General features: G+C 44.0%; 7 protein-coding genes and 1 non-coding gene across 8 annotated transcripts; 2 read left to right on the plus strand and 6 right to left on the minus strand.

Moving 5' to 3' along the window:
* Positions 1-3894: 3894 nt before the first annotated feature.
* CLUP02_09851 (siderophore iron transporter mirB) lies at positions 3895-6105 on the minus strand (the record flags this gene model as incomplete). The annotated part of the gene is made up of 7 exons (XM_049288829.1): positions 3895-3999; positions 4068-4614; positions 4670-4792; positions 4854-5106; positions 5167-5512; positions 5568-5838; positions 5903-6105. 7 exons carry the CDS (start codon positions 6103-6105, stop codon positions 3895-3897), a joined length of 1848 nt encoding a protein of 615 aa, XP_049145973.1.
* Positions 6106-10107: 4002 nt separating this feature from the next.
* CLUP02_09852 (uncharacterized protein) lies at positions 10108-10338 on the minus strand (the record flags this gene model as incomplete). The annotated part of the gene is made up of 1 exon (XM_049288830.1): positions 10108-10338. A coding segment is annotated over one exon (231 nt), but the record flags the coding sequence as incomplete, so codon positions are not given.
* A 5337-nt stretch (positions 10339-15675) lies between these two features.
* On the plus strand, positions 15676-16524 carry CLUP02_09853 (uncharacterized protein; the record flags this gene model as incomplete). Its single annotated transcript, XM_049288831.1, has 1 exon — positions 15676-16524. One exon carries the CDS (start codon positions 15676-15678, stop codon positions 16522-16524), a length of 849 nt encoding a protein of 282 aa, XP_049145975.1.
* A 373-nt stretch (positions 16525-16897) lies between these two features.
* On the plus strand, positions 16898-16981 carry CLUP02_tRNA159. Its single transcript has one exon. It is a non-coding gene; the product is annotated as a tRNA-Gly (tRNA).
* Positions 16982-17572: 591 nt separating this feature from the next.
* On the minus strand, positions 17573-18586 carry CLUP02_09854 (thioesterase domain-containing protein; the record flags this gene model as incomplete). The annotated part of the gene is made up of 1 exon (XM_049288832.1): positions 17573-18586. The coding sequence occupies one exon, from the start codon at positions 18584-18586 to the stop codon at positions 17573-17575; it is 1014 nt and encodes a 337-aa protein (XP_049145976.1).
* A 1029-nt stretch (positions 18587-19615) lies between these two features.
* On the minus strand, positions 19616-21822 carry CLUP02_09855 (cytochrome P450 6A1; the record flags this gene model as incomplete). Its single annotated transcript, XM_049288833.1, has 4 exons — positions 19616-19795; positions 19898-20963; positions 21061-21437; positions 21817-21822. The coding sequence occupies 4 exons, from the start codon at positions 21820-21822 to the stop codon at positions 19616-19618; spliced, it is 1629 nt and encodes a 542-aa protein (XP_049145977.1).
* A 348-nt stretch (positions 21823-22170) lies between these two features.
* Positions 22171-22470, minus strand: CLUP02_09856 (uncharacterized protein; the record flags this gene model as incomplete). The annotated part of the gene is made up of 1 exon (XM_049288834.1): positions 22171-22470. One exon carries the CDS (start codon positions 22468-22470, stop codon positions 22171-22173), a length of 300 nt encoding a protein of 99 aa, XP_049145978.1.
* Positions 22471-23892: 1422 nt separating this feature from the next.
* Positions 23893-24927, minus strand: CLUP02_09857 (uncharacterized protein; the record flags this gene model as incomplete). Its single annotated transcript, XM_049288835.1, has 1 exon — positions 23893-24927. One exon carries the CDS (start codon positions 24925-24927, stop codon positions 23893-23895), a length of 1035 nt encoding a protein of 344 aa, XP_049145979.1.
* Between the last annotated feature and the right edge of the window lie 476 nt (positions 24928-25403).

Below are 25403 nucleotides of genomic sequence, written 5' to 3' on the forward strand. Positions count from 1 at the left end.
TACTAATACGATCTTTTATAGCGCCTAGAATTACCCTTTTCTTCTAGTTAACTATTATAATACCCTAGTATTTAGGATAATCTTATAAAAATTATCTAAGCCGTACCTTTCGCTTACGTAAAATACTTATACGAGCTTAGTATTTAAGGGATCTAAGTAATATAAAAAAGACCCCTCTAGCTACCCCTAGATTTACTTAGTACTATATTCTTTTTTTTTAAATATTAAGAGAGATAGCGTCTTCTCTTTAATCGTTAAGAGAATAGGCTTTGGCCCTATTAAATTCGCCCTTTCGGCCGCCTCTATATCTATTATTTAAAGGACCTTCCCTTACTATCCGTAAATAAAAGCCTACTTATTAAGAGCTTTTACTACTCTCTATTCGTTTAGCCTCGTATATTTTTTAGAGGCTAACGGGGCAAAAAAAGAGTAGTTAATATCGTCGATTTTATTATAATCTAATTCGTAAGTATAGGGGGTAAGATCTTCCTTATTTTCTAAATTTCTTATAGAGGGTATATATTTTAAGCTGCTATTTTAGTTACCGTCGCTAGGTTCTGTGCCCCCGGATCTGCCCTTATATATAATAAAGAATTAGTTAAACTAACGAGGGCTAGTTTTACTATTTACTACCCTCGACCTTTTATACTATTCGTACGATTTAGCACGCTCTTCTTTAGAGTAATTACTTAACTAATATCTATCCTTTTTATAAATATAGTATTACTTTTTTTATTACCCTACTTATAAGTTAAATCTCTACTTATTTAACGAATCTAAGCCTCCTTACTAATAATTACTATATCTAGCCTCTTTTCTTTTCTTATTATACGTTCGATCGACCTAATATTATTAATAAGGGCCGTCGTATACCTAAAAGTAGGTTTAGTGCGGCATTTTTACTTTAATTTTAAAGCTAGATCTTAGCCTCGAGCAGAGCGTCTCGTAGTCTTCGGGTGCTTAGTATAAAGTAATCTTTACCTCTAGTATATATTAAACTATAGTATAAAAATATCTAACTTTTTGCTCGTTTATCCCCTTATTTAGCTAGGTTTTCGCTAGCTTATTAATTCGATCGATAAGCTCTTTAAGGATCTCTACTCGCAATTTACCCTCTATTATCTTAGTTATAAATATAAAAAAAATCGCTCGTAGTTTAGATAGGAGCTCTAGGTTCCTATTATAAGTCTCGAAGCGGCTTCGGATTACGTTAATTATACTAAGAAAGTCGTTTTAATCGAGATTACGTACCGCTTTATAATAGTAATTAGAGGCTTTGTTTATAAATATAATATTAATTACTAAATAGTACTAGTATTCCCTAATTCCGACTTTTTTATAATAATTATAAAATATCGTTAAGGTTTCTTATAAGACCTTATACTTCCCCCCAGAGTACAATTTCTCTTTTAAGAAGATCTTTTTAAAGTCTATAAATTGCCTCGTATTCACTACTAGATTTTTAATATCTATATACGAACCCTGCGTCGCTGCGTACTATTAGTAACTTTAAGTCGTTTACTTCCTTTTTTATTAGCCGATTAGCGCCGAATTTCGTATTAGTAGCGGTAACGAGTTATAAATCGAAATAGGCAGAATTATCGATTATTATACTTTTAGTACTATATTTTACCTTAGTATATCCTTTTGCGACGATAGATTTCCGTTAGTAATTATAGAGAGGAAATCTAGGTCGTTTACCCTTTTTTTAAATTCGTTAAAGCGATTATATACTCTATTAACCTATGCCTAGTTCTATAGTACGAATTCCTCCTTTATAATTATTATTATTAGTATTTCGTATAGCTCTTGCGATTATAATTACGCTAATAATACCCCTCGCTTATAGAGGAATCTATTAACTACTTTCGCAATTCCTAGGCTTACGTTCGTAAACTATTCGTCTAGCTAGTAGTTAAGGTCGTCTACGATCTCGTAGAACAGGGGTTGCCCCTATAGCCCCTTTTTCTTATAGACCTTAGTTAAATAGATTAATACTACGTTAATTTACTCGCCGTTAGGCTAATTCGCAATTCTATATATCTACGTCCCCTAATAGTCCGGGTTAATATTTACCTACTTATAAAGGATTAGGATTCTATTTAGAATCGGGTTTCGTCCTCTTTTTCTTTACCCTAACTCGCTAAGAGTCGTACTCTAGTTTATATTTATATTAATAGTTACTAGCGTATTTAATCTTAATAAGAATATATTTAATCCGCGCGCGGGTCGTAGTAAATCTATACTTTTATTACTTAACGAATTTATTAAGGTCTAAGAGATTCTTATTTCCTCTTGCCGTCTCGCTACTACTCTCGTTTTTATTATTTTTAGTAATTATTACTACCCTTTTAAATCGCTAACTATCGTACTTACTAAGATCCTCTTTTTTATTTAATAAAAAAGGGTAGGTTTTAGTAGTTCTTTTTAATAATAATAGCGGTAGACGTTTATATTACTATAAAAAGATATAGTAATTACTCTTAGGATCTTTATTAATTATTAATTTCCGCTATCCCGTATACTTCTAGCCTCCTAAGCCTCGTGCTCTCTATAATCTCTAAATAGCTTCCTTAGTTAATTTCCGAGATCTATAATACTCTTAGCTCGATACTATTAAGACCTCTAAATCCCCTCCTCCCTTATTAGACCGTCCCTTATACTATATTCCTAAGTAATACCCGGGGGGTAGTTAAGAGAGCTATAAAGAGGTCGTTTAGATCGTAGGCTTAAGGTCGTACTTATAAGATCTTCGTAATAATAGACTTTCTTATATACCGTAGATCTCTTAGCTTAATAACTCCTATAGGGTTACCTTCGCTACTAAATAAGAATATTTACGTTTAGAGATCCCTTTTTTCGATCGCGCAGTACTCTTTTATATTATACTTTTACTAATTTAACTAGTTAATTTTTAATCGCAGGCCGGCCGTAAAAAGATTATTTAATAAAAAAGCTACTCGGGGTGATAGTAAAAGGCTAGTCGCTTAAGCGGTTCCGTTAATTAACGTAGTTTAATATAATAAACGTTAACCTCTCGTAAGTAATAAAGGGCTACGATTACTTAATTCCGTACGGTATTTAAGAATCGCCTTCTTTTTTATCTATTTCCGTAAGGTAATTAATATAAATCTCCTATCCTATACGGTATTAAAAGGTCGTCTCTTTTACGTAGCGAGATACCTTACTAATTTATAATAATAAAGTTTAATTATTAATTAGTATTAGTATCCCTATTAGAAGGTAGTTAGTTCGAACTATAGTTAACAAAGAGATTAATTAAATTATATAAATATCTACGTAGTAGGTATAAAAAGGAAGTTCTAACCGTAGGTTAGGCTAGCTACGATAATTATAAATAGGGCCCCTAATTGGCCCCTGCGCAGTCGGCTATATGCCGCGGTCGAATTGGACTTCTAATCCGACAGGGGCAGATGCCGAAGTGGAGATTCTTGTTTGCAATGGCACCACTTATTCGGAACAAGATGAAGAAGCCGAGACACTGACTAGGCCAGCTTATAGGGTGTCTTTTTCCCAGATTCTTCAGTTGGCTCAACCGAAAAATGCGGTGGCACTCCAAACCCTTTTAGTGAAGCCGAAGCGGAATGTTCTCAGCAGAATATTGGGTCGTACGACAAGGCGGAACCCTAAAAGTCGAATCGAACTCGCAAAATACCCTATGGCTACTATGGAATATTTAATGAAAGAGAAGTGGGAAGCAAAAGGGCTTGTTTCTCTAGCGGCGAATCGTGTTTACCTCGAATTTGCGTATACTGTTTTCATAGCTAATTATCATTGAATACATCTTCTTTTCGAGAGACTATATATAAGTAGTAATTAAGGATGTTTTCCCCATGAAATCGGGACTGCTAGTGCAGGCAGCACTTGCGCTCGTCAATCATATTCCTGCGACAAATTTGAATTCATCGTTCTCCAAGGAGATTCATGGTCTTGTATTACTTTGCTATATGTAGTGTAAACAGACATTTGGATGAAAGACTATCTGGAGACATTCCTGCTTTATTTCGATCTCATCCACACAATGCCTGTACGCTCAACTAGAAGACTTGGCCCTTGGTTTGTTGCACCTTCGCAACATTGACATTCTTCCACAAAAACACACAAGCCAGCGCCAGAGGCATGAAAGCCGCACCGCAAATAACCATATGCCGCTGAACATCTCCATAAGCATGCACAATACCAGCGCGAGCGGGAGTTCCCCAAGCATACGAAAGCTGCACCTTGATGTCTCCGTAAATCGTAGCAGCATCAGCCTTGTTATCCTCGGGGAGGTACTTGATCAAGAAGTCGAGGAACTCGTTGGTCCAGATGGCACCGGAGATGGCGCGGCCGATGGAGCGGCCGACCGAGGTGGCCAGGCCGATGAGGGCCAGCATCACGCTGACTTCGTTGTGTTTGACCACGGACATGACGGCGAGCTGCTCGCAGATGATGATTGTGCCGGCGGATACGGCCTTGAGGATCTGGCACATGATGATGTAGCCGATGTAGGTGTCGGGGGTGCGGAAGTGGATGAGGAGGCCGGTGGAGAGGCAGGCGACGGGGATGGCGGCGCAGGCGATCCACTTGTAGTGGTTGGTCTGGCGGATGAGACTAGGAATGTGGGTTAGCCTTGGAGCTCATCGGGAGAAGGTGTGGCATGGCTTACAGTCCTACGATGGGTCCCCAAGTGCAGGAAGCAATCGTGTAGATGTTGCCGATGAAACCAGCCTGGCTAATGCTCTGGCGGTGCACGACCTGGAGGTACGATGAGAAGAAAGAATCCCATGAGCTAGCTAAGAACGTCAACGATCGTCTCCGTGGACTGATTTAAGAGATGTTGGGTTAATTACCTGAAACTCAGCCCGATGACACCAGCCACGGCGGCCGATCCTAGGATAGTCCGGTCTTTGAGGTTGACCCATGGAACAAGAGGTGTAGTTGCGTACTTCTTCTCCCAGAAACCAAAGGCAACGAGACAGAAGATTCCAAGGATAATCATGGCAATGATGTGGCCGGCAGCCCACTTCTTGGCTGTGTAGGAGACCAAGCTGAACGGCAGCAGGAATAGGGAGAAGCCGAACATGATGAGGAACATGCCGACGACTGAATGTTGTTAATGTACATGCTAATGTGCCGGCGTCCATGGAGTTGCCTCGAACTTACCATCAAACTCTGTGCAGTAGAAGAAGAATGACTCCTTCAGAGACCGGCCGCTCTGCTTCAACTCCGGTCCTTGGCCTAGCTTGTACGCCTTCCTGAGGTTCCACCACAACATAATCGTAATCATGGAACCAAAGGCGGGGAAGATGATAGCAAAAGAGCCAAACGCCCATCGGAAGCTGCTATGGTCGTTGAACAGCTGCGCAACAATAGGTCCGGCGAATGCATTGGCAATGTACGCGGTCGAGTTGAGCGTGTAGATAATCATTCGGTTCCGGATAGACGTGGTGTCGGAGATGAGGACAGTGTGGATGTAGCCAATACCACCACTTCCAACAGCCCAAAAGACCTAGTTCGATAGTGTAAGTAACAACTTGGGGTAGACAAGAAATTAGAGGACGAACCTGTGCAGCGGCGTAGGTCTCCACGTTGCGGCAGACAGCCATCAAGATCAGACCGAAGCAGCAGAGGAGATGGGCCAACATGTAGCCTTCCATGCGACCAAAGATGTTGAGGATCTTGGCGAGGGGCAACTGCGAGACACCGCTAGCCAGGCCTGAGACGATACCGGTGGTGGCGGTAAGGCCGTGACGGCGGAACGATGAAGTAACGTAGGGTCCGAGGTTGCTGTTCATCTGCTGTTGCATTGAATGGGTGTAAGACGTCACCCAGATCCTAGGAAGAGCATCTGCGTCAGTCCGGGGATCATTCAAGTCCTGCTGTCTTGGATCACACTTACAAGACGTAGGTAAAGATGAGGGCTCTCCAGGTCCAAGCCGTGGTGATAGCCTGGATCTTCTTGACACCATTCTGGGCCTCCTCCTTCTCGCTCTCGACATCATTGTCAGAGGTGATCTCCGTCGTGGTCTTGCCTGGTGTCTTTTCGTCGAGGCTCTGAGTCTGGCTCTCGGCTGCGGCCTGCTGGACGAAAGGGGAGCTCATGATGGGCGACTCTTGTCACGGGACACTGATTTGGGTTGAGATGCGGGTATGTCTTGAGACGGAAGAACCAAAGTCTCAACAGTGGAAATGTCAAGAAGGGCCCCCGGGTTATGTAGTCGACTTATCATGCAGAACAAAGTACAAAGTAAAAAGTAGGAAACGATTTTCCATTGACAAGAAGCTTAACTCGAAAGGACGAGCAGAAATGTTACGTAAATCCACTCTACCAAACCACGGTTACCACACGCAGCGGAACTGGCAGGCCGAACGAGACCATCTTTTCAAGGGTCCTTTTCCGTCCAACATGACTGTCGGGCACGACAAAATTCCGGCATCGGACGAGATCGTACGGCACAGCGAGTGCAAAAACTTCACATTGACCGTGGCCGGGCGTCTTGGTGTCCCTCGAGAAGAGCGTGTCCAGTCCCCGAGTTTGCACGAACTCGATCCACACGTCACGACTTGGCACTGGGCAGCATCTTTTTGTTGGCTGATGGTTGGCTAACCGGGCGAATATCTCGCCGCGAATGGGTGTCCTAAAGCGGTAGCTACGAGCCTGCTTCTTTAGATGTGGTTCCGCCAAGTGGGACACAAGACGTCGTATTAGAGACTTTTTGCGCTGCCATCTGCACTAGAAGCGACATCGCGTAGCCTAGACTCTTAGAGCGGTTCCCGCGCTGGCCAACGAGCGGGCGGGATGTTGGGTCCTCTGAAGGTCGTATCGCGCCGGCTTGGCGCGCGTGCAGTTGGACGGTTGGCAACGGATTAGATAAAAAAAACTTTGATGCTTGGCCCGCATGCAAGAGCGGATCTGATAATGTTAGTATCCCTATTATAGGGTAGTTGGTTCGAACCGTAGTTAACGAAGAGATTAATTAAACTATATAAATATTTACGTAGTAAGTATAAAAAGGAGGTTCTAACCGTAGGTTAGGCTAGCTATAATAATCGTAAATAGGGCCCCTAATTAGCCCCTACGTAGTCGGCCGTACGCCGCGGTCGAATTAGATTTTTAATCTAATACTAACTTTTTTTTTTTTTATTAATTTAGCCGCTATAGTTAGAGGTATAATTTAACCTCGGGCCCGTTTACTAAGTTATCTCCTTTTCTTACTTTTTTTTATTCTTTTTATATAACCTATTTTTCTAGTTATATAGTAACTTTTTTACTACTTACGAATTATTCTAATCCTTTATTTAATACTATTTTTATAAAAGCGTTTATAAGGTTATTTTTATTATTAATCTAACGGATCTTAAGTATCTCGCGCTTTTTATACGATTACTTAAGGGCTATAATATTAATTATAAGCCTCTTTTTTTTCGTTATTCTTAATTTAACGAGGTATTCGTATAGTAAGTAAGAATTAGTATAGATAACTGTTAGAATAGGTAAAAGGCTAATTTAATTAGTAATCTTTTTTAGCATTATTAAAATCGTATAAGAGAGGTTAACGCCGTTAATTATACTATAAACCTCTAATATTAATATACTTCTTATTACCTACTTATTTTTAATTAATAAGTAATAGATTATATTACTATATATAATAAATTCGCTCTTACCTATACTCTCGTTAATTAGGATAATAATATACTTTAATTACGAAGTAAGGTCGTTATTATTTATAAATAACTTATTAATAAAAACGTAGAGCTTATTAGTTATAAGGTCGATTAGGTAGTAGACGAGACCTTAATTAAGATTCGTTTATTATTACTTAAGCCGCTTATTAAGTACCTCGACGTTTTATTTAGTTAGATCTATAGCCTATACTACCTTAGCGTAGTTAAAAATTACCTCGGGCTAATAAATACTTATAATATATACCCCTCGTACGAGCTTAGCCTTATACCGCTTTTTAACGTTAGTTACGTTCGGATTAACGAGGTTAATTTTCTTACCTTACCCCTTTTATTAGAAAACGACGGTTTCCCTTTTAATTATAAAAATCTCGCTATTAAATACTAAGGGGGTATTTATTATAAGGACCTTTTTTAGCTTTATTATAAAGCCCGCTTTCTAAAGCTCCTTATTTTCTTTTTTTATAAAGTTCATATTAGATAGGCTTAATATATTATTAGTTTATATTCTAACGATTTTAAATTAGTTACCTTCGTACTCCGTAATTAATAAGCACGGGTTATACGTAGAGGTAACTATTAATAGTTAATTAATATAAAAATCGTAGTAAGTGGCTTACTAATAAGTGCCCGATTCTATAAGCCTATATAGTAGCTTAAGTACTCTAATAATCGTATTTTTTAAGTACGTATTAGCTATTTCTTCTAGTAGATAGGCTAGGATTTTTTTTATAAGCCCTATAGCTAATTAGGTATAGGCCTAGGTAATATTATAGTTCTAAATCTCGTATCCCTTTTTCCGTAGTAATATTATTAGTGCTATTATTAATCGTTAGCTATAGCGCTATATAGTAGGTAATTATATAAATAGCGTTGCCTTTTTAACGTTGCCGTACTCTTAAATTACGTATTTAGACTTCTCGTATAGCTAGGGTATTCTTTTCTTTTTAATCTTACGAACTATTTATAATTTAAATATACGGAGGTTTATATGTTTTTTTAGGTCGTATAAATAAATTAATAGACCCCTCGATTACGAAGAGTATTTATTTTAATAAGATCTAATCCCTTATACGGCTTTTTAGTAGTTATAATTACGCCTTTTTTATATAGTTTAACCGCTAGCTCGAAATTAGCTTTTTTTATTATTATATAAAAAGTATTAATTACCTTGTTGCTAGTAATAAATTATTACGTTAGGGCTTGTTATCGTAGTTTTTTGCGACGTCTTATTAGTAATATTAGTGCCCTTTTAGTAATTTCCTTTTCCTCGTTATTTATTAATACTACTACGACGATTTCGTTAAGGATAATTTTTTATACCTTTACTACGGGTTATATAGTTTCCCTTAGCTCTTTTTCTTTTTATAAGTTAGAAATTATTTTATTAGGATCTATATAGTACGGTCTAACTACTATAATTAATACTTTAAGTAGCTAGTTGCGATCTTTTATAATTATATAAGAGCGCTCGTTAATAAAAATTAATTTATATAGCTTAGCCTATTATTAGGTAATTTTGTGCTATATTTATATATCTAAATTTAGTAGTATATTTAGATTATCCCCTATATTAGGCTTATTATGCGTAGTAATTACCTCGTTAACTTACTTTTTTATACTTACCTCGCGTAGTGCCTATATTATTTTTTTAACTACTCGGGCTCGTTAGCTTATACTTAGTAATAGTAGCGAGGCTAAGGTCGTTTTTAAATATACTCTAAATATTAATAACGTTAGTATAAGTCCGTTAGGCCCTATAGTATCGTTATAGTATTTGAGTACTATCTAGAGGTATTTATTATTAGTAAAATCCGGATTTTCTTTTTTAATAATTCTAAACGCCCTTTTTAACTATTAATATACCCTCTCTATTTTTTTAATATTATAGTACGCTTTAACGAGTACGATTTTTAGCTATATACCGTAGGCCGTTATATTATCCCTAAATTCTACTAACTTAAAGCTAGTACTAGCGTCGGTTCTAATACTATTTAGTAGTCCTTAGTATATATTAATCTAGCTTTTTCGTAGGGCTACTTATACTATTTTTATTTATAAATCCTAGAGGAATTACCCTACTTAAAAAGATATAGCTACGTCGATTATATATAGTACTAATTAACTATTTATATAGAAAATATCGACGACGATTTCTTAGTTAAAGTTAAGCTTATTATATAATTTAAATTTAAATTTGCATAGGCTCTGCGCATTTATTTAGTATTAATAGTATACTTTCGTTAACTACTCTAGCGCCCCTATTTCGATATTATTATTATTTAATTACTTTAGGAGGTTATATAGCCTCGTAACTAATAAGTACCTAAATCTCCGGTATAGTCTTCTAAGCTTATTTTCTATTAGGTAATTAATTAACTTCGTATTATTAGTAAGCTTTATAAATATATACCCCTATTATCGTTTAACTATCTCGAAGTACTTATTACTAAAGATTCTATTCCTCGTATTATCGAATATAATACCTAGTCGATCTATATTTTTTAGATATAAGAGAAATAGGGTATTAACGGGTAAAATATGGAAAGTTATCGTTCCGAAGTACGTTTCTATTTTTATTATACTTAGGGCGACGATTTCCTTACTTAGGCCGAAACTAATCTTTATAATACCCGCTATTAATATATTAAGTATTATTAATACGATCTTTTATAGCGCTTAGAATTGCCCTTTTCCTCTAGTTAATTATTATAATACCTTAATATCTAAGATAATTCTATAAAAATCGTTTAGGCCGTACCTTTTACTTACGTAGAATACTTATATAAGCTTAGTATTTAAGGGATCTAAGTAATATAAAAAGGACCCCTTTAGTTACCCCTAGATTTACTTAGTACTATATTCCTTTTTTTAGATATTAAGAGAAATAACGTTTTTTTTTTAATTATTAAGAGAATAGGCTTCGGCCTTATTAAATTCGCCCTTTTAGCCGCCTCTATATCCGTTATTTAAGGGACCTTCTCTTACTATTTATAAATAAAAGCCTACTTATTAAGAGCTTTTACTACTTTCTATTCGTTTAGCCTTATATATTTTCTAAAGGCTAATAGGGTAAAAAAAAAGTAGTTAATATCGTTAATTTTATTATAATCTAATTCGTTAGTATAGGGGGTAAGATCTTCTTTATTTTCTAAATTTTTTATAGGGAGTATATACTTTAAGCTACTATTTTAGCTACTGTTACTAAGTTCTATACCCTCGGATCTGCCCTTATATATAATAAGGAATTAGTTAAACCGACGAGGGCTAGTTTTACTATTTATTACCCTCGACTTTTTATACTATTTATATAATTTAGTACGCTCTTCCTCAAAGTAGTTACTTAACTAATATCTATCCTTTTTATAAATATAGTATTACCTCTTTTATTACCCTATCCGTAAGTTAAATCTCTACTTATTTAATAAATCTAGGCCTCTTTACTAACGATTACCGTATTTAGCCTCGTTTCTTTTTTTATTATACGTTCGATCGACTTAATATTATTAATAAGGGCCGTTGTATACTTAGAGGTAGGTTTAGTACGGTATTCTTACTTTAATATTAAAGCTAGATTTTAGCCTTAAGTAGAGCGTCTCGTAGTTTTTAAGTACTTAGTATAAGGTTATTTTTGCTTTTAGTATACGCTAGATTATAATATAAAAATATTTAACTTTCTACTTATTTATCCCCTTATTTAGTTAGGTTTTTATTAACTTATTAATTTAATTAATAAGCTCTTTAAGGATCTTTACTCGCAATTTACCTTCTATTATCTTAGCTATAAATACGAAAGAAATCGCTTATAGCTTAGATAGGAGCTCTAAGTTCTTATTATAAGTCTCAAAGCGGCTTTAGATTACGTTAATTATATTAAAAAAGTCGTTTTAATCGAGATTACGTACCGCTTCGTAATAATAATTAGAGGCTTTACTTACGAGTACGATATTAATTACTAAATAGTATTAGTATTCCCTAATTCCGACTTTGTCGTAATAATCGTAAAATATCGTTAGGGTTTTTTATAAGACCTTATACTTCCCCCTAGAATATAATTTCTTTTTTAAAAAGATCTTTTTAAGGTCTATAAATTACCTCGTATTTATTACTAGATTTTTAGTATTTATATACGATCCTTATATCGCTACGTATTATTAATAACTTTAGGTCGTTTATTTCCTTTTTTATTAACCGATTAGCGCTAAATTTTATATTAATAGCGGTAACGAGTTATAGATTAAAATAAGTAGAATTATCGATTATCGTATTTTTACTACTATATTTTACTCTAGTATATCTTTTTATAATAATAGATTTCCGTTAGTAATTATAGGGAGGAAATTTAGGTCGTTTACCCTTTTTTTAAATTCGTTAAAGTAATTATACGCTCTATCGACCTATACTTAGTTTTATAATACGAATTCCTTTTTTATAATTATTACTATTAGTATTTCGTATAGCTCTTACGATTATAATTATATTAATAATACCCCTCGCCCGTAGAGGAATTTATTAACTATTTTTATAATTCCTAGGCTTACGCTCGCGAACTATTCGTTTAGCTAGTAACTAAGGTCGTTTACGATTTTATAAAATAGGGGTTACTCCTATAGCCCCTTTTTCTTATAGACCCTAGTTAAATAGATTAATACTATATTAATTTATTCGCTATTAGGCTAATCCGTAATTCTATATATCTATATCCTCTAATAGTCTAAGTTAATATTTACTTACTTATAAAGGATTAGGATTTTATTTAGGATCGGGTTTCGTCCTTTTTTTCTTTACCTTAACTCGCTAAAGGTCGTATTCTAGTTTATACTTATATTAATAGTCGCTAACGTATTTAATTTTAATAAGGATATATTTAATCCGCGCGCTAGTTATAATAAATCCGTACTTTTATTACTTAACGAATTTATTAGGGTTTAGGAGATTCCTATTTCTTTTTATTATCTCGTTACTACTCTCGTTTTTATTATTTTTAGTAATTACTATTACCTTTTTAGATCGCTAGCTATTATACTTATTAAGATCCTCTTTTTTATTTAGTATAAAAGGGTAGGTTTTAGTAGTTCCTTTTTATAATAATAATAGTAAACGTTTATATTATTATAAAAAGATATAGTAATTAGTCTTAGGATCTTTATTAGTTACTAATTTTTATTATCCCGTATACTTCTAGCCTCCTAAGCCTCGTGCTCTTTATAATCTCTAAATAGCTTCCTTCTCTAACCTATTTCCTTTAGGGTAGTATTTTATAAGAATAGTTAAAAGTGAATACTAGGCGGCTCGTAAAGGAGCTATATAAGCGAAAATACTTACTCATTACTCGTATGCGGTAAGGTTAAATACCTTAGAGATTTTATTTTTTGCGGCCTTTTAGTACCCTATTTTATATTTCTTAGGTAGTTTTTTTCGTAGCTTAATTATAGTTAGGTAATTATTACTTACTAACGATCCTTTTTATTACTTAGTTAATTTTTTAAAATTAGTAATCTCGCGCTAAGAGCTAGTATAAAAAGAAGCTTTTTAGCGGCTTTTTAAAGGATTCTTTTTTTTTTTTTTTAAATCCTCGTCCTTTTAGCTTTTTCTTAGGCTAATAGTAACTCTAGCGGGAGGTCGTAAGACTACTTTAGGGTAGCCGCCTTTTTTTTAAATTAATCTCTAAGATCTATAATACTCTTAACTTAATACTATTAAGACTTTTAAATCCCCTCTTCCCTCGTTAAACCGTCCCCTATACTTTATTCTTAAGTAATACCCGGGGGGTAGTTAAGGGAGCTACGAAGAAGTTATTTAGATTATAGGCTTAAAGTCGTACTTATAAGATCCTCGTAATAATAGACTTTTTTATATACTATAGATCTTTTAGCTTAATAACTCCTATAGGGTTACTTTTATTACTAAATAAGAATATTTATATTTAAAGATCCCCTTTTTTAATTATACGGTACTCTTTTATACCGTATTATTAAGCTCGTTTATTATACTAATTAATTAAGTAGGTAGTCGTTACGTAGGTATTTTTCTTTTCTAATTTAACTAGTTAATTTCTAATTACGGGCCGGCTATAAAAAAGTCGTTTAGTAAAAAAGCTACTAGGGGCGATAATAAAAGGCTAGTTACTTAAGCGGTTTTATTAATTAACGTAGTTTAATATAATAGACGTTAACCTCTTATAAATAGTAAAGAGCTACGATTACTTAATTCCGTGCGGTATTTAAGAATTACTTCTTTTTTTATTTACTTTTATAAGGTTAATTAATACGAATCTCTTATTTTATATAGTATTAAGAGGTCGTCTTTTTTATATAACGAGATGCCTTACCGATTTATAATAATAAAATTTAACTACTAATTAGTATTAGTATTCTTATTATAAGGTAGTTAGTTCGAACCGTAGTTAACGAAGAGATTAATTAAATTATATGAATATCTGCGTAGTAGGTATAAAAAAGAGGTTCTAACCGTAGGTTAGGCTAGCTATAATAATTATAAATAGGGCCCCTAATTAGCCCCTGCGCAGTCGGCCGTATGCCGCGGTTGAATTGGACTTCTAATCCGATAGATAAGATGAAAACGGGTCGCCATCGGGGGCATCCCGGGATCTGGGTGGCCCCAAGTTCTAACCGAGGGCATCCTTGGGATCCATTTTTGAAAGGCTCATGGGGCGACAATGTGACATTTCCTGCAACGTTGTTCTGCGGTTGGCTTCATCATCTATTGGTCATGGAAGTAAGCTTATACCTGGGTGGGTTCACGTGAAATGTTCGAAAGTGCTGAGAAGTTGACTGAGTAGGTCATGCAGCCTGGCACTACCTTGAGTCTCGTCGTGATGCCGCAAAATATTTCGCAGTGCGTTTTGCTATGGCTTAGAGGAAGAAACATTTCTTTCATGCTAATCCTTTCCGATGTACTCATTTGATGCGCTTCCTTCATTGCGCTAGATAGGTCTTTGTGGATATTCCATAGCTCAAGATCCAAGCACTTAGGACCCCTCGATGTTAGGATGGGGCAGAACAGCATCGACTCCACTTACTCCGTAGACTGATAGGCAGCGATAGCGTAAGGCAAGGTTATGGGCAGACCGTTCCATATGATGCTTCGTCTTTTCGGAATTGTATTCCAAGCGTTCCCAAACTCGGCCGAGTTGAATCTAGACCCCATACCTCTTTGGATAGATATAGTAGGTTGGTTTATCGCCACAACACTTCAGATACCATGGGAGTTGAAGAAAGGATTTCCGTGGAGCTGGTCTTCGAGGCTACAGCGTCGGAATCCCAATCCCGGACACAGTCTCTTTGAGTCGTGTCTGTTTGTCGCGTTCACCCACTAGTCGCGTTATCTGTTGCGGGAGTGGAATCATTCAAATGTGTTGATGGGTGCCTTTCACTCTTCTCATCATGACTCTGTCGGCAAAACTTCACCATACCAAGTATGAATGAGGCCAAGCGTCACATAAGCTCTGGGTAACTCCGAGCACATCAGACTGCAAAGACATCAAAGAGTCAACATCTGAGCCCAGCTATCAATTTTTACTTGGTATCCTAGACTTGGCTTCGCAAAATTCATGCCAATGGCCACGGTGGAGGCTTCAAATGGCTTGAAGGATCGTTGACCAAGAGACTTGTGTGATGGTGGTCGCAACAAAGTTCGCTTTGCCGATGGATGCGCTAAGCCACTTTTGGGACCCTGAAATCCCAGGCAACAACAAGTGGAGCCCCTTTTTGTCACTTTCAACCTTCGTCTTACCTCTCACCCATCTCCGACTGCTCAAGCTCGACAGTCAAGGTCAGAGGCCAAGGGAAGCGAGCGAGCGAATCTCTGTTGAATACGAACATATCAATTCTGACATTCGGCCAGAAATCTTGGCGCGAATTGAGCTGAGGCGCCGAGCCTGCCGTTGGACCCAAGCACCCATCAGGACATACGGAGTACCCCCGCGTAGATCCTCCCACCATCACAGTACCCATCCGGTAAACCATGGCCAACATCTTCCGCCAAGCCATCTCATGGCTCTACACCACCCTCGCCGTCTCCATCCTCGGATCATGGACCCTCCTCATCCTCGGCGGCGTCGGCCTCACAGCCGTAGACTCGAACCCAGGCCTCCTTCAGCTCATCGCCTTCCCCTCTCTCCTCACCTTCCTCGTCGCAAAGCTCATCGTCGCCGCCTCGCCCTCGACAGCACTCCAGCAAACACCAACGAACCCCCGGAATGCCATCGTCGCGACTCCTGCCGGCGGCAACCTAGCAACCTGGCTCGCAACAGCAGACTACGGCTCCCCCCATGGCGCCCTCGTCCTCTTCCTCTTCTCCGTAACCTGGCTCCTGCAGCTCGCGCGCGTAGTCTTCGCCCTCTTTCTGGTGGTGCTGATGGGTGCCTTCTTCGTCTTTGCGTCCTCGCTCGACGCAGCCGATAAAGAAGACAAAGAAGCCGGCGGCGAGGGTCTCTTCTCCGACGACGACGGCGCGCGCAAGAACTTCACCACCGCGCTCGCCGAGTTTGAGGAGAAGGCGGGGATCGGAATGGGCGATTACCTCGTTGAAAACCCCTGGGTCGTGTTCCAGGTGCTTGTGGCGCTTTGGGGCATGATGAATCTGTTGCTCATGTATCTTTCCGTGTACGCTTTTGGGGCGTTGAAGAAGGTGTTGACGACGCCGCTTGAGGCTTGGGCGAGGAGTGGTCAGGAGGTGGCGGCGCCTGCTACTATGGCTGGGGGGACTCCGGCGGCGGCGGCAGTGGCAGCGGCAGCGGAGACCAGGGCTCCGGTTGTTGTCGTCGAGAAGGAAAGGGTGGTTGTGCCGGCTGAGGCGCAACGTGGAAATTGAGTATCGGCGGAGGCAAGAGAAAGGGGTGACAGTCAGATGAGTAAGGAAGAGAGGCAAACGGACGGCCAGACCATATCTGGATCTGTGGCCTCCCGTTGCCAAGCCGGAGCGTTGAAGAAGCTCGGGCCGGGACTGGGTGCATGGGGACATCGGACTCAGCTCCGGGTGGGTCTCTCCGGCACCTGCCCGCTCAAGTTCCTCCGCCTCCGGGGAGGCAAACGGGACAAGACAGGGAAGGAAGCAAACCACATGTACCTGCCAGGCTACCACCAATGGAATACGATGGAATCCTTCACCCCGTGACCCCCAAACAGACCCGCGTCCGTCCAAGAGCTGCCTGCCCTCTGCCCTCAGTATCTCTCAATCAACCAGGGCAACCGTGGTGCAGTGGTTTAGCATTCCAGCCTCCCATTCCGGGAACCAGCTGGGGACCTGGGTTCGAACCCCGGCGGTTGCAATTATTCCTTTTTGAATTGCCGTGTTAATTCTATTTTAGTACCTCGACTTCCTCCTTTTGCTCCGGGACCGCAGGACCGTCCGTACCCATCTACTTATTATCGTAACGATCCCCGTCTAAGTTAGCATTCACGGGCATTAGGAAAGAAACAAGATAAGAATAAAAAAAGAGTTCGCCACCGGTGTGACTACATCTCTGGCGCTCATGCTGGGATTCGAACTCGGGTACTCGCTAAGCCTGTCGTCCAATGTTCTCAAGATCCAGTCTCATAAAGACGGTGAGAGATACCATCCAGCAATGCTTTCTGATGTATTCATCATCAGTGCTCAGGCATCACTCGACTACTAGGTAAGCATGGCCGTGCAATGCGACGGTCTTGCGATCACCCTTCATTTGGCCATCTACGTGAGCCTCAATCCTCGAGCTGAATGAGAAAGACGATCTCAACCGCAATTAGCATTAAATCAATGACATCTGGCTCTACTCTCTCCGTGCTCTATTTGTTCCGTATGCCAAAAGTCCTTCCAGCAAAGTAAACCCAATCCACGCCATGCATCGCAAAGCATACAAATCCATCCTTTCACTTCCACCTCATATAGTAACCCCTTCCAGTATCTGACAAGCCTCGTTAATCTTCTCCGTTATCCCATCACAGTTCGCCCAAGCAAACATATCAAAATGACTCCCCTCCGTCAACAACACCTCCTCCACAAACCCTGGACAATACCCATCCCACCCAAGCTTCTCATCCCCACGATACACATCCACGGAACTGATCCCCTCGATCGGCATCGGAACGTGCTCCTTGGCCTTGACGAGCACAGCCCGCGGCGGCCTCTCCCACATGACCTCGGCCGTCTCCTTCTCCTCCTTGGAAACGTAAAAGTCCTTTTCCACGTCCGCTTCATCCGCCGTCGTCCCTGCCCTTTCGCCTCCTCCATCGGAACTATCGGCATCAGCATAGCCAACGGCCTTGGGAACCTCCACCTCCGTCTCACCCGCCGCCCCGCACCTCGGCATCTTCCAAACCCTCACAACCTGCCCGGCCATCTTCATCGCCCTCTTCGCAAGCCTCACATTCTTCGGCTCCTCCGTCTCCAGTTTCTCATCCTCGACAAACCTCCCAATCTTGACCTCCGAACCCTTGGGCCAGACGGGATACACACTATCCACGAAGAGCAACCCCACAATCTCAACATCGCGATCCTCTTCGCCAACCAACCTCGCAATCTCCAACGAGAGCAATCCGCCCAGGCTCCACCCGCCCAGCAAAATCCTCCTCCTCTTCAGTCTCCCGCCATCAGCAGTCGTAACATATGAGTACGGCGCCTGGGCGGGGAACTCCCTCCCCTTGGTAACCGTATTCCGAATCATTTGCAGGTACGCCGCCGCCATCTCGGGGACGCCGCCTTCCCATGGCACACCGGAGTGGAAGCGCGGGTTCGCGATGCCGAAGACGGCGCGGCCTGCGAGCTGGGAGAGGCAGTGGTAGGCGAAAGTCGTGCCGCCGCCGTCGTGGATGAGGATTAGGGGCGTGAGGATTTGGCCGCGCGGGGTGGCGGGTTGGATGACTTCGCATTCTGTTGGGGTTTGGTGAGTGCGCATTTTGGGCGGGTTTGTGAGGGTATTGATGCCCTTGGATGTATCGTGCGGGTGAGGTTTCTGAGTGAGGGAATTTGCAGACCGTGGTGGTTGAGTGAGATGACGGGATCGCGAGCCAATCTTGAATTCGCGATCGGAGAAGTGCTGACGATGATGCGGGGATCCCAGATCCAAAGCTCTTTCGCTCACTCTCTCTTTCGGTTTACTCGGAAGATGACTTTGGATAAGGTAGAAGATATGAGAGGGTGAGAGATGTGAAGAGGGAAGAAGAATACCCGCAGCGTAATATGAACGGGGGAGACAACGTTCAGTGAGACTGGAGGATGACTGTGGTTGAGGTTGAGAAGAGGAAAAAAAAAGACGAGATGAGATTTGCGCACGTCGCAGAGTCGCTACTGCGCCCACCTCTGCAGTCACAGCTTACCTACAGGTTCTCGAGCACATGCACGACAGACGCAAGCTGCGCCTATTTGGCATGAAGGATCCGCCGCCCACCTTACTTTACTAGACCATCAATCTCACTCGCCGGCCGCAGAGTGCGAGTGTGTAGACCCCTCCAGACTTCCTGTCTGCAGCGGGGCGCGGGGGGATTCCATTCCCTTCCGCATCGGCGTTCGGCGGTCCCGTCTTCGGAGGGGGAAGGGGACCCACCGGTTCGGGGGTTTTTCTGGTTGATGTGCTGCACTTATATCACCGAGTCGGGCGGGGGCCGAACATGAATCTTGCCTGCTGATGAAAAGAAACATCATCAGCGCATTACATTCTACAAAGAATATATTCCTTTTTGCCGTAAGAACCACCAGTCGCGAATCTTTTTCCTCTTAGCAATGAAGTCGAATTAATATCGTCTGAAGATGGAACCCGACGCACACGTAAAACTCCCCTGTACTTGGAAAAAGACACTACCTTGGATGGTCACGGGAAAAGAAATCCCAAGTATACTTCTCTTCCATCATTACTTCATAAACGTGATTCCATTCGATGCAATCTAGATTAGATCATCTACTCACATCACACACTCCAAGAAACCTCCTACGCCCTGAGTGAATACTTCAAAAACATCTTCTCCCTTGGCTTGGACGCAGAGTGCTTGTTCCGATCCACAGAGTCCTCGGGCACCCTCGCCATCCTGTTCCCCTTGGCGTCCACCAGGTGATAGTTGAACCTCGCGACAAAGAGCGCCGTCGTGACGGCCATTTCCATCTTCGCAAACTGTTTTTCCAGAGTGTCAGCAGTCATGTCCGTACGAGGCATCTTGAGAAGAGATGCCCAGGTAGATCAGGGAATCACGCAACACCAAAAGAAAAGACTCACCCTCATCCCGAGACACGGATGCCTCCCAGCACCCCACCCGATAAACGCATGCGGATCCTTCTTATCCTCCTCCCGCCCAGGCAAATACCGTCCCGGATCCCACCGCAACGGCTCCGGGAAGAACCCCGGATCCATGTGCGTGGTATCGAAATGGTACACAACATACGCATCATCCGGCACAACCTCACCACTCCCACCGATGGCAACATCTTTCCCGCTCCCGTTATACCGGAACCCGCACCCCGTAATCGTATGCCGAATCGTCTCCTTCAACCCCAAATCAATCATCGGAAATTCGGCCTCCCACGTCTCCATATCGAGCCTCCCCAGAACCTGCTCGGCGCTCTCCTCCTCGGACAGCCTATGCCGCGCAATAACACCGTCCACCTCCTCCTGCACCTTCTCATACCACGTCTCCTCCGTCGCCATGAAACACAGCAGGTACGCGGCGTTGATCCCGCTGTTAATCAACCCCGCAAACAGCGCGCCGACGATAAACGCAACCATCTCGACCGTGCTGTCCCCGTTCTCCATCAGGTACTGCAGCGCGTCGCTCCCGGGAACCCCGCGGTCCTTCCTCTCCTTGATAATCTTCTCCAGGATCATGTACATCCGCGCGCCGCTGTACACCCTCCTCAGGTGCCCCACCGTCGGCATCCAAGGAAACATGACCTTGGTCGCCGTGCTCGCGCCGTCGATCCCCTCGAATATCCGCAGCACGCGCCGCAGCAGGTCCTCGTCCTCGGCGATCTCGTCGCAGCCGACCATGCGCATCGTGAGCTTGAACACGAGGCGGTACATGTCCTCGAACGGGTCGCTGACGCCCTCCGTCTCCGACCCGGCGATGTCGTCCGCGACGGTCGGGGTCTCGCCGACGCGGGCGGCGAGCTCGTCCATCGTGTCGCGCGTGTCTTTGATCAGCAGCGGGAGGCGGGTGTCGAGGAGTTCCTTGCGGAGGAGCTTGACGAGGTTACGGTTGAATTTGGCGCCGAAGCTGTCTTCCTCGACTTGGGTCCCGTTTTTAGCGACGTCGATGCGCGGGGTCGCGTTGAAGAGGGCGCCGTATCTGTGATGGACGGTGTTAGTTGAAGTCATCGCCAACCCACCCATCTCCCACTGCCACTGCCACCCAGCACCAACAACACGAGACGTCAAACACTCACCCCTTTGTAAAATCCAAATCGCGACTCTCAAAAAACACACGCCGCCCAGCGTCCCCGGACAACCCCACGATCCTCATCTTCCCAAAATAAAAACTCCAGTTCCCGAACCGGCCCGACCGCGCCCCCTCGGCCAGGAAATTCCCCCGGTCCGTGAAGAAGCGCGGCGTGCCGAGGACGGGCCACCCGCGCACCACCTTGGGCGCGTTGCGCGGGAACGAGGGGCGGTAGGCGAGGAAGCCGACGGCGTAGGCGAGCCCCGTGAGGAGGAGGACCCAGATCGACGCCGGCCACGTTTGCGGGCGGAGGAGGGTCTGGGTTGCTGCTGTCGCGAGGGACATTGTGGCGATGACCGGCTTTCCTTTCCCGGTTTTGTTGATCTTTTATTGTTGTCTGGCGGTTGGTCGTGACCCTTTTCTTGGAGATTGTTTCTTCTTATCTGGCAATGTTTCCTTTTCCAAGAGAGCTCGAAGAGCTCACGAAGATGAGATGAAAGATCCGAGAGACGACTTCACCGAAACAGAGTTGCAGAGAAGGGAACAGAGAAAGTAAGAAACGAAGAAAGAAAGGGTAGGAATGATATCAGTCTGCGTAATAAGAGCAGATGGAAAGTGGGCGTGGCTCCAGCTGAGACGAGTCCGTTCGAAACGCTCGGGTAAAGAGGAGCGAGTGGAAGATGGGACTAACACCAAGCGACCACCACGCAGTGAGGTTACAAGTATGAACTAGCTGATGATACCCTTGTCATTGAAAACTCACAGACATCCATCACCTTGTCCCTAGTACGGAATACTGACTTTGGGGCCTGCGCTAAGGTAAAGCCAGGCGAGCCAGAGGAACTTTGGAAACCCAGGGAACCTTTGTTCCTCGTCTTCCTTGCCGTCATTTGGAACCCCTCATTCAGTCTCGAGCAAACGATCGGGGGAGATCCCTACTACGGTCACGCACCACCCTAGAATGGGGAACACGTCAAACATTTCCAGTTGTGTTTCTCCCGCGCAAGCTTCTTGAATTCCCGCCTAACTGCACCACGTCCCCGGATTTCCCTTTACTCAGATAGCAGACGACGAAAGATGTCGTGCGGCGTGGCAAAAAAGCCAAAAAAAAAAAGCTTCAGGATATCATGTCGTCAAGGATAAGAGCTCCGGCGGCGGGATACCAAACCTCTTCCCCTCGCCTCAGATTCCTCATGCCGCCTCTGCGGTTCCCTCTTGACGGGTCACTTGAACGCGATCCAAAGTCCCAAGCCTGCGTATGCCAGGACGTCGCCGGGTCCATTGGAACGCTCACGAATACGCACCTCCCAATTGGGTAACGCTCCCTCCAGGGTTCAAAGGGTCCGCGATCTGCTTCCCTCGCTCGGCGGGCTGCATTCCACTCGCAGGGCCCCAGCTCGAGCAGCGAGCTACCCATCTTGCCGTGCTTGCCTGACACTAGTACTGTACTTTCGAATACCGCAGTAGCTTCAGAACATGCGCCGGGAAGAAACACACCTCTTCGTTTCGGTGCTTGACTCTAGGTACTCTCGAGAGCTCACCTGTACCAACCCAAAGGCCGGAATCGCCAAGAACATCTCTCCAGAAGCCCCCCCGCCGGATCAGCCGCTAGTGGCAGACGGCGCACGGCAGATGCCTTAGCCGAAGGTGAAACTTTCCAAACGTTGAGGGGCGCGACGGGGGGCAGGCAGGGGTACGGGGCAGGTCGGTTGGCATGTTTTGCTGCAGACGTGCATATCCCGTCTGCCGTCTGGAGATGCCATCCCAGGCAACGCTTGGGAGCTCGAGCCCAGCTCTGCTCGCGTATTCGCACTCCTAAACGAGTTGAACGAGGCGAGGCGGGCGCATAACTACCCGTACGTCGTTCCGGTTCACCGCCTTGGTGAAGGTAGACGCTCGTTGATGCATCGGTTGGGAATACTTCGGCCATGGAGCTTTTCGAGATGGGTCTTTTCTGCTCCTGCTCCTAGGTATCGTCCGATCTACGGAAGGCTACTCGTACACTAGAAACCGACTGTAAGGGGAAGAAACGAGATTCGGAAGAAGACAGAGGCTCGTGTTCCTCGGTTCTCTCGCCGACCTCATCTCCATGCTTCATTCTACTCCGTTCGCGTTCTGGAAACTCTGGGATTCCCTTTCATTACTGCCTTACATCCCACCCGCCCCTACCGGCAATACAGAAAAAGAGACTTTCCACCTGCGCCGGGATTTGAACCGACAACCCAACGGTTCCCTCCCCTTTTTGTCCTCATCTTCTGTCCTGATTAAACTTCAACTTGCGTTTACCCAGATGGCCGCGATACCACCCGTTCCTACCAACAACCAAACCAATGAACCAATGAATCATCTCTCCCCTTCATCTAGGTACACACGTTCGCTCCCGCGCGTCGCGTGGCTAGAGTTCCCGAGCGGGAGAACTACAATCATCATCACCAATCGCCCATCATCCGGTCCTTGAATGTTCGCTATCAATCTCAAGTTCATCTTGCTCGAGTGGTGGGCCGTCATCAGATACTGAATATCAAATCATTGGCAGGCGCAGACCGTGTCCGATGGAAAACAAAAAAAAGAAGAAGAAAGGACTGAGCCAAGACATAAGGCTCTTGAAATTGTATACTTCTAATAAGACTAAAGAAAAAGGGGTATCGTCTAACAATGCAAGCTATGCCACCATTCAGTCTCCCGCAACACCCCCATCACTCCGGTCCAACGTCTCCCGTCAACCCATAATCTAACAATGTAGAGAAGCAGTACCTTTCCTCTTCATCACGGGACCAACACCAACGCCCATGACATGGCCTCCAACAAGAACCATCCAGTCCCAGAAACCATCAGCTCACTAAACAGCCTCCCAATCCATAGCCTCAACCATGAAATCAAACTCATCCTCCTCCATCTCAACAACCCCTCCACCTACACCGCCAGCACCACCACCACCACCACCACTACCAGCCCCCATCTCCGCCTGCACCCACTGCTCCGCAACCGCATACCCAGCATCAAACCCAGCAAAGATGTACCTAAAAATCCTGTCCAGGTCGTAGCTCTCCAACGGCGCCGTCCCAGCCCTCTCCCTCGCCGCCATGCTGCCCCTCTCACCCGCCACGGCCCCCCTCCCCGCGCCCCCGTTCCCGCTCCCGTTACCGTCCGCGTCCGCCGGGTCCTCGGCATACTTCCACCGGTTCCGCAGCTCCTTGGCCCTCAACAGCTGGAACACAACCTCTCCGCTCCCCAACGCCTCGTGAAGCGGATTATCCTCCTTCTCCAGCGCCGCAATCACGTTCCGATGATACGTATGCGTCGCCTGCCGCGTCCCGTTCCCCTGCCTCGTCGTTGACGTCGTGGTGACCCACCCGTCCCGCGAAACGGTGATCCCAAACACGCCCATCAAATGCACCAACGCCCGCTCCAGCAACATGTAATACTCGTAAAAGTCGAGCTTGAACATGAGCTCCGCCTCCTCGGCGTCCGTCTCGCCCCCGTACAGCGGGGATTCAGGCCGTGCTATGGCGTGGTGGTACCCGTGGCTCAGGTACGGCAGCTTCCACTTCAGCCGGCGGACGATCTGGATGTACCGCTTGAACTCCTGCTGCGCCGAGAGGCCGCCGCTCGGCCGAGGTGCGTGAGAGGAGGTTGCGTTCGTGTTTGTGTTCCCGCTGTCGTGGCTGTTGGGCGTAGCCGTCCCGGACGTGGAGGTAGTCGTGGCGGGTCGGTAGGCGCCGTTGTTGACCGGGGACGGGGGTCTCGGTGTGGCGGGTGTGATGATGGAGGAATGGTACTGGTTTGACTGGTATTTGTACAAAGGTTGGGCTTTGCCTCGGGCGGCCCAGATAGAGTCGCCCAGACCCTTCTTGGTTTTTGACATGCCGTTCATTTCGAATCTGGAGGCGTCGGCCCGGCTGGGCGTGGGTCGTTTCTTCTCTCTCGTTTTCGGGGTCACTCGCGGTGGTTTATGTCGTTGACAGGCTTCCGGCACAGATGCTCGATGACGGAAGCTGCGCTTGAAAAGAGAAGACGGAAATTGCGCTCGACTCCGTGAAACCGGGCAATGGCTGACGACAAAAGTTGGAGTCAAGTGTTGTCAGGCTACTTCGACAGCTTCGGACAGATGCACACAAATGATGGATTGTAGAGACTGATTGTCAGAAAGAATGTTTGCGCGAAACAACGTTGCTTGTAATGCAACACAGGCGACAAAGTCATCGAACAATGGACAACGGGCGTCGGCAGCCCCTTTTGTATCTCACGTCGTTCGTTGTTGGTTCGGCCGGCGTCTATCGACCTTCCAAGTCGGAAAAGGGAGTGGAAGCCGGGAAGTTGTCGGGGCGGGCGAGCTTGTGAGGTAATGGA

The sequence above is a fragment of the Colletotrichum lupini genome, chromosome 5 (genome assembly GCF_023278565.1).
Source record: "Colletotrichum lupini chromosome 5, complete sequence".
Classification (NCBI taxonomy): Eukaryota; Fungi; Ascomycota; class Sordariomycetes; order Glomerellales; family Glomerellaceae; genus Colletotrichum; species Colletotrichum lupini.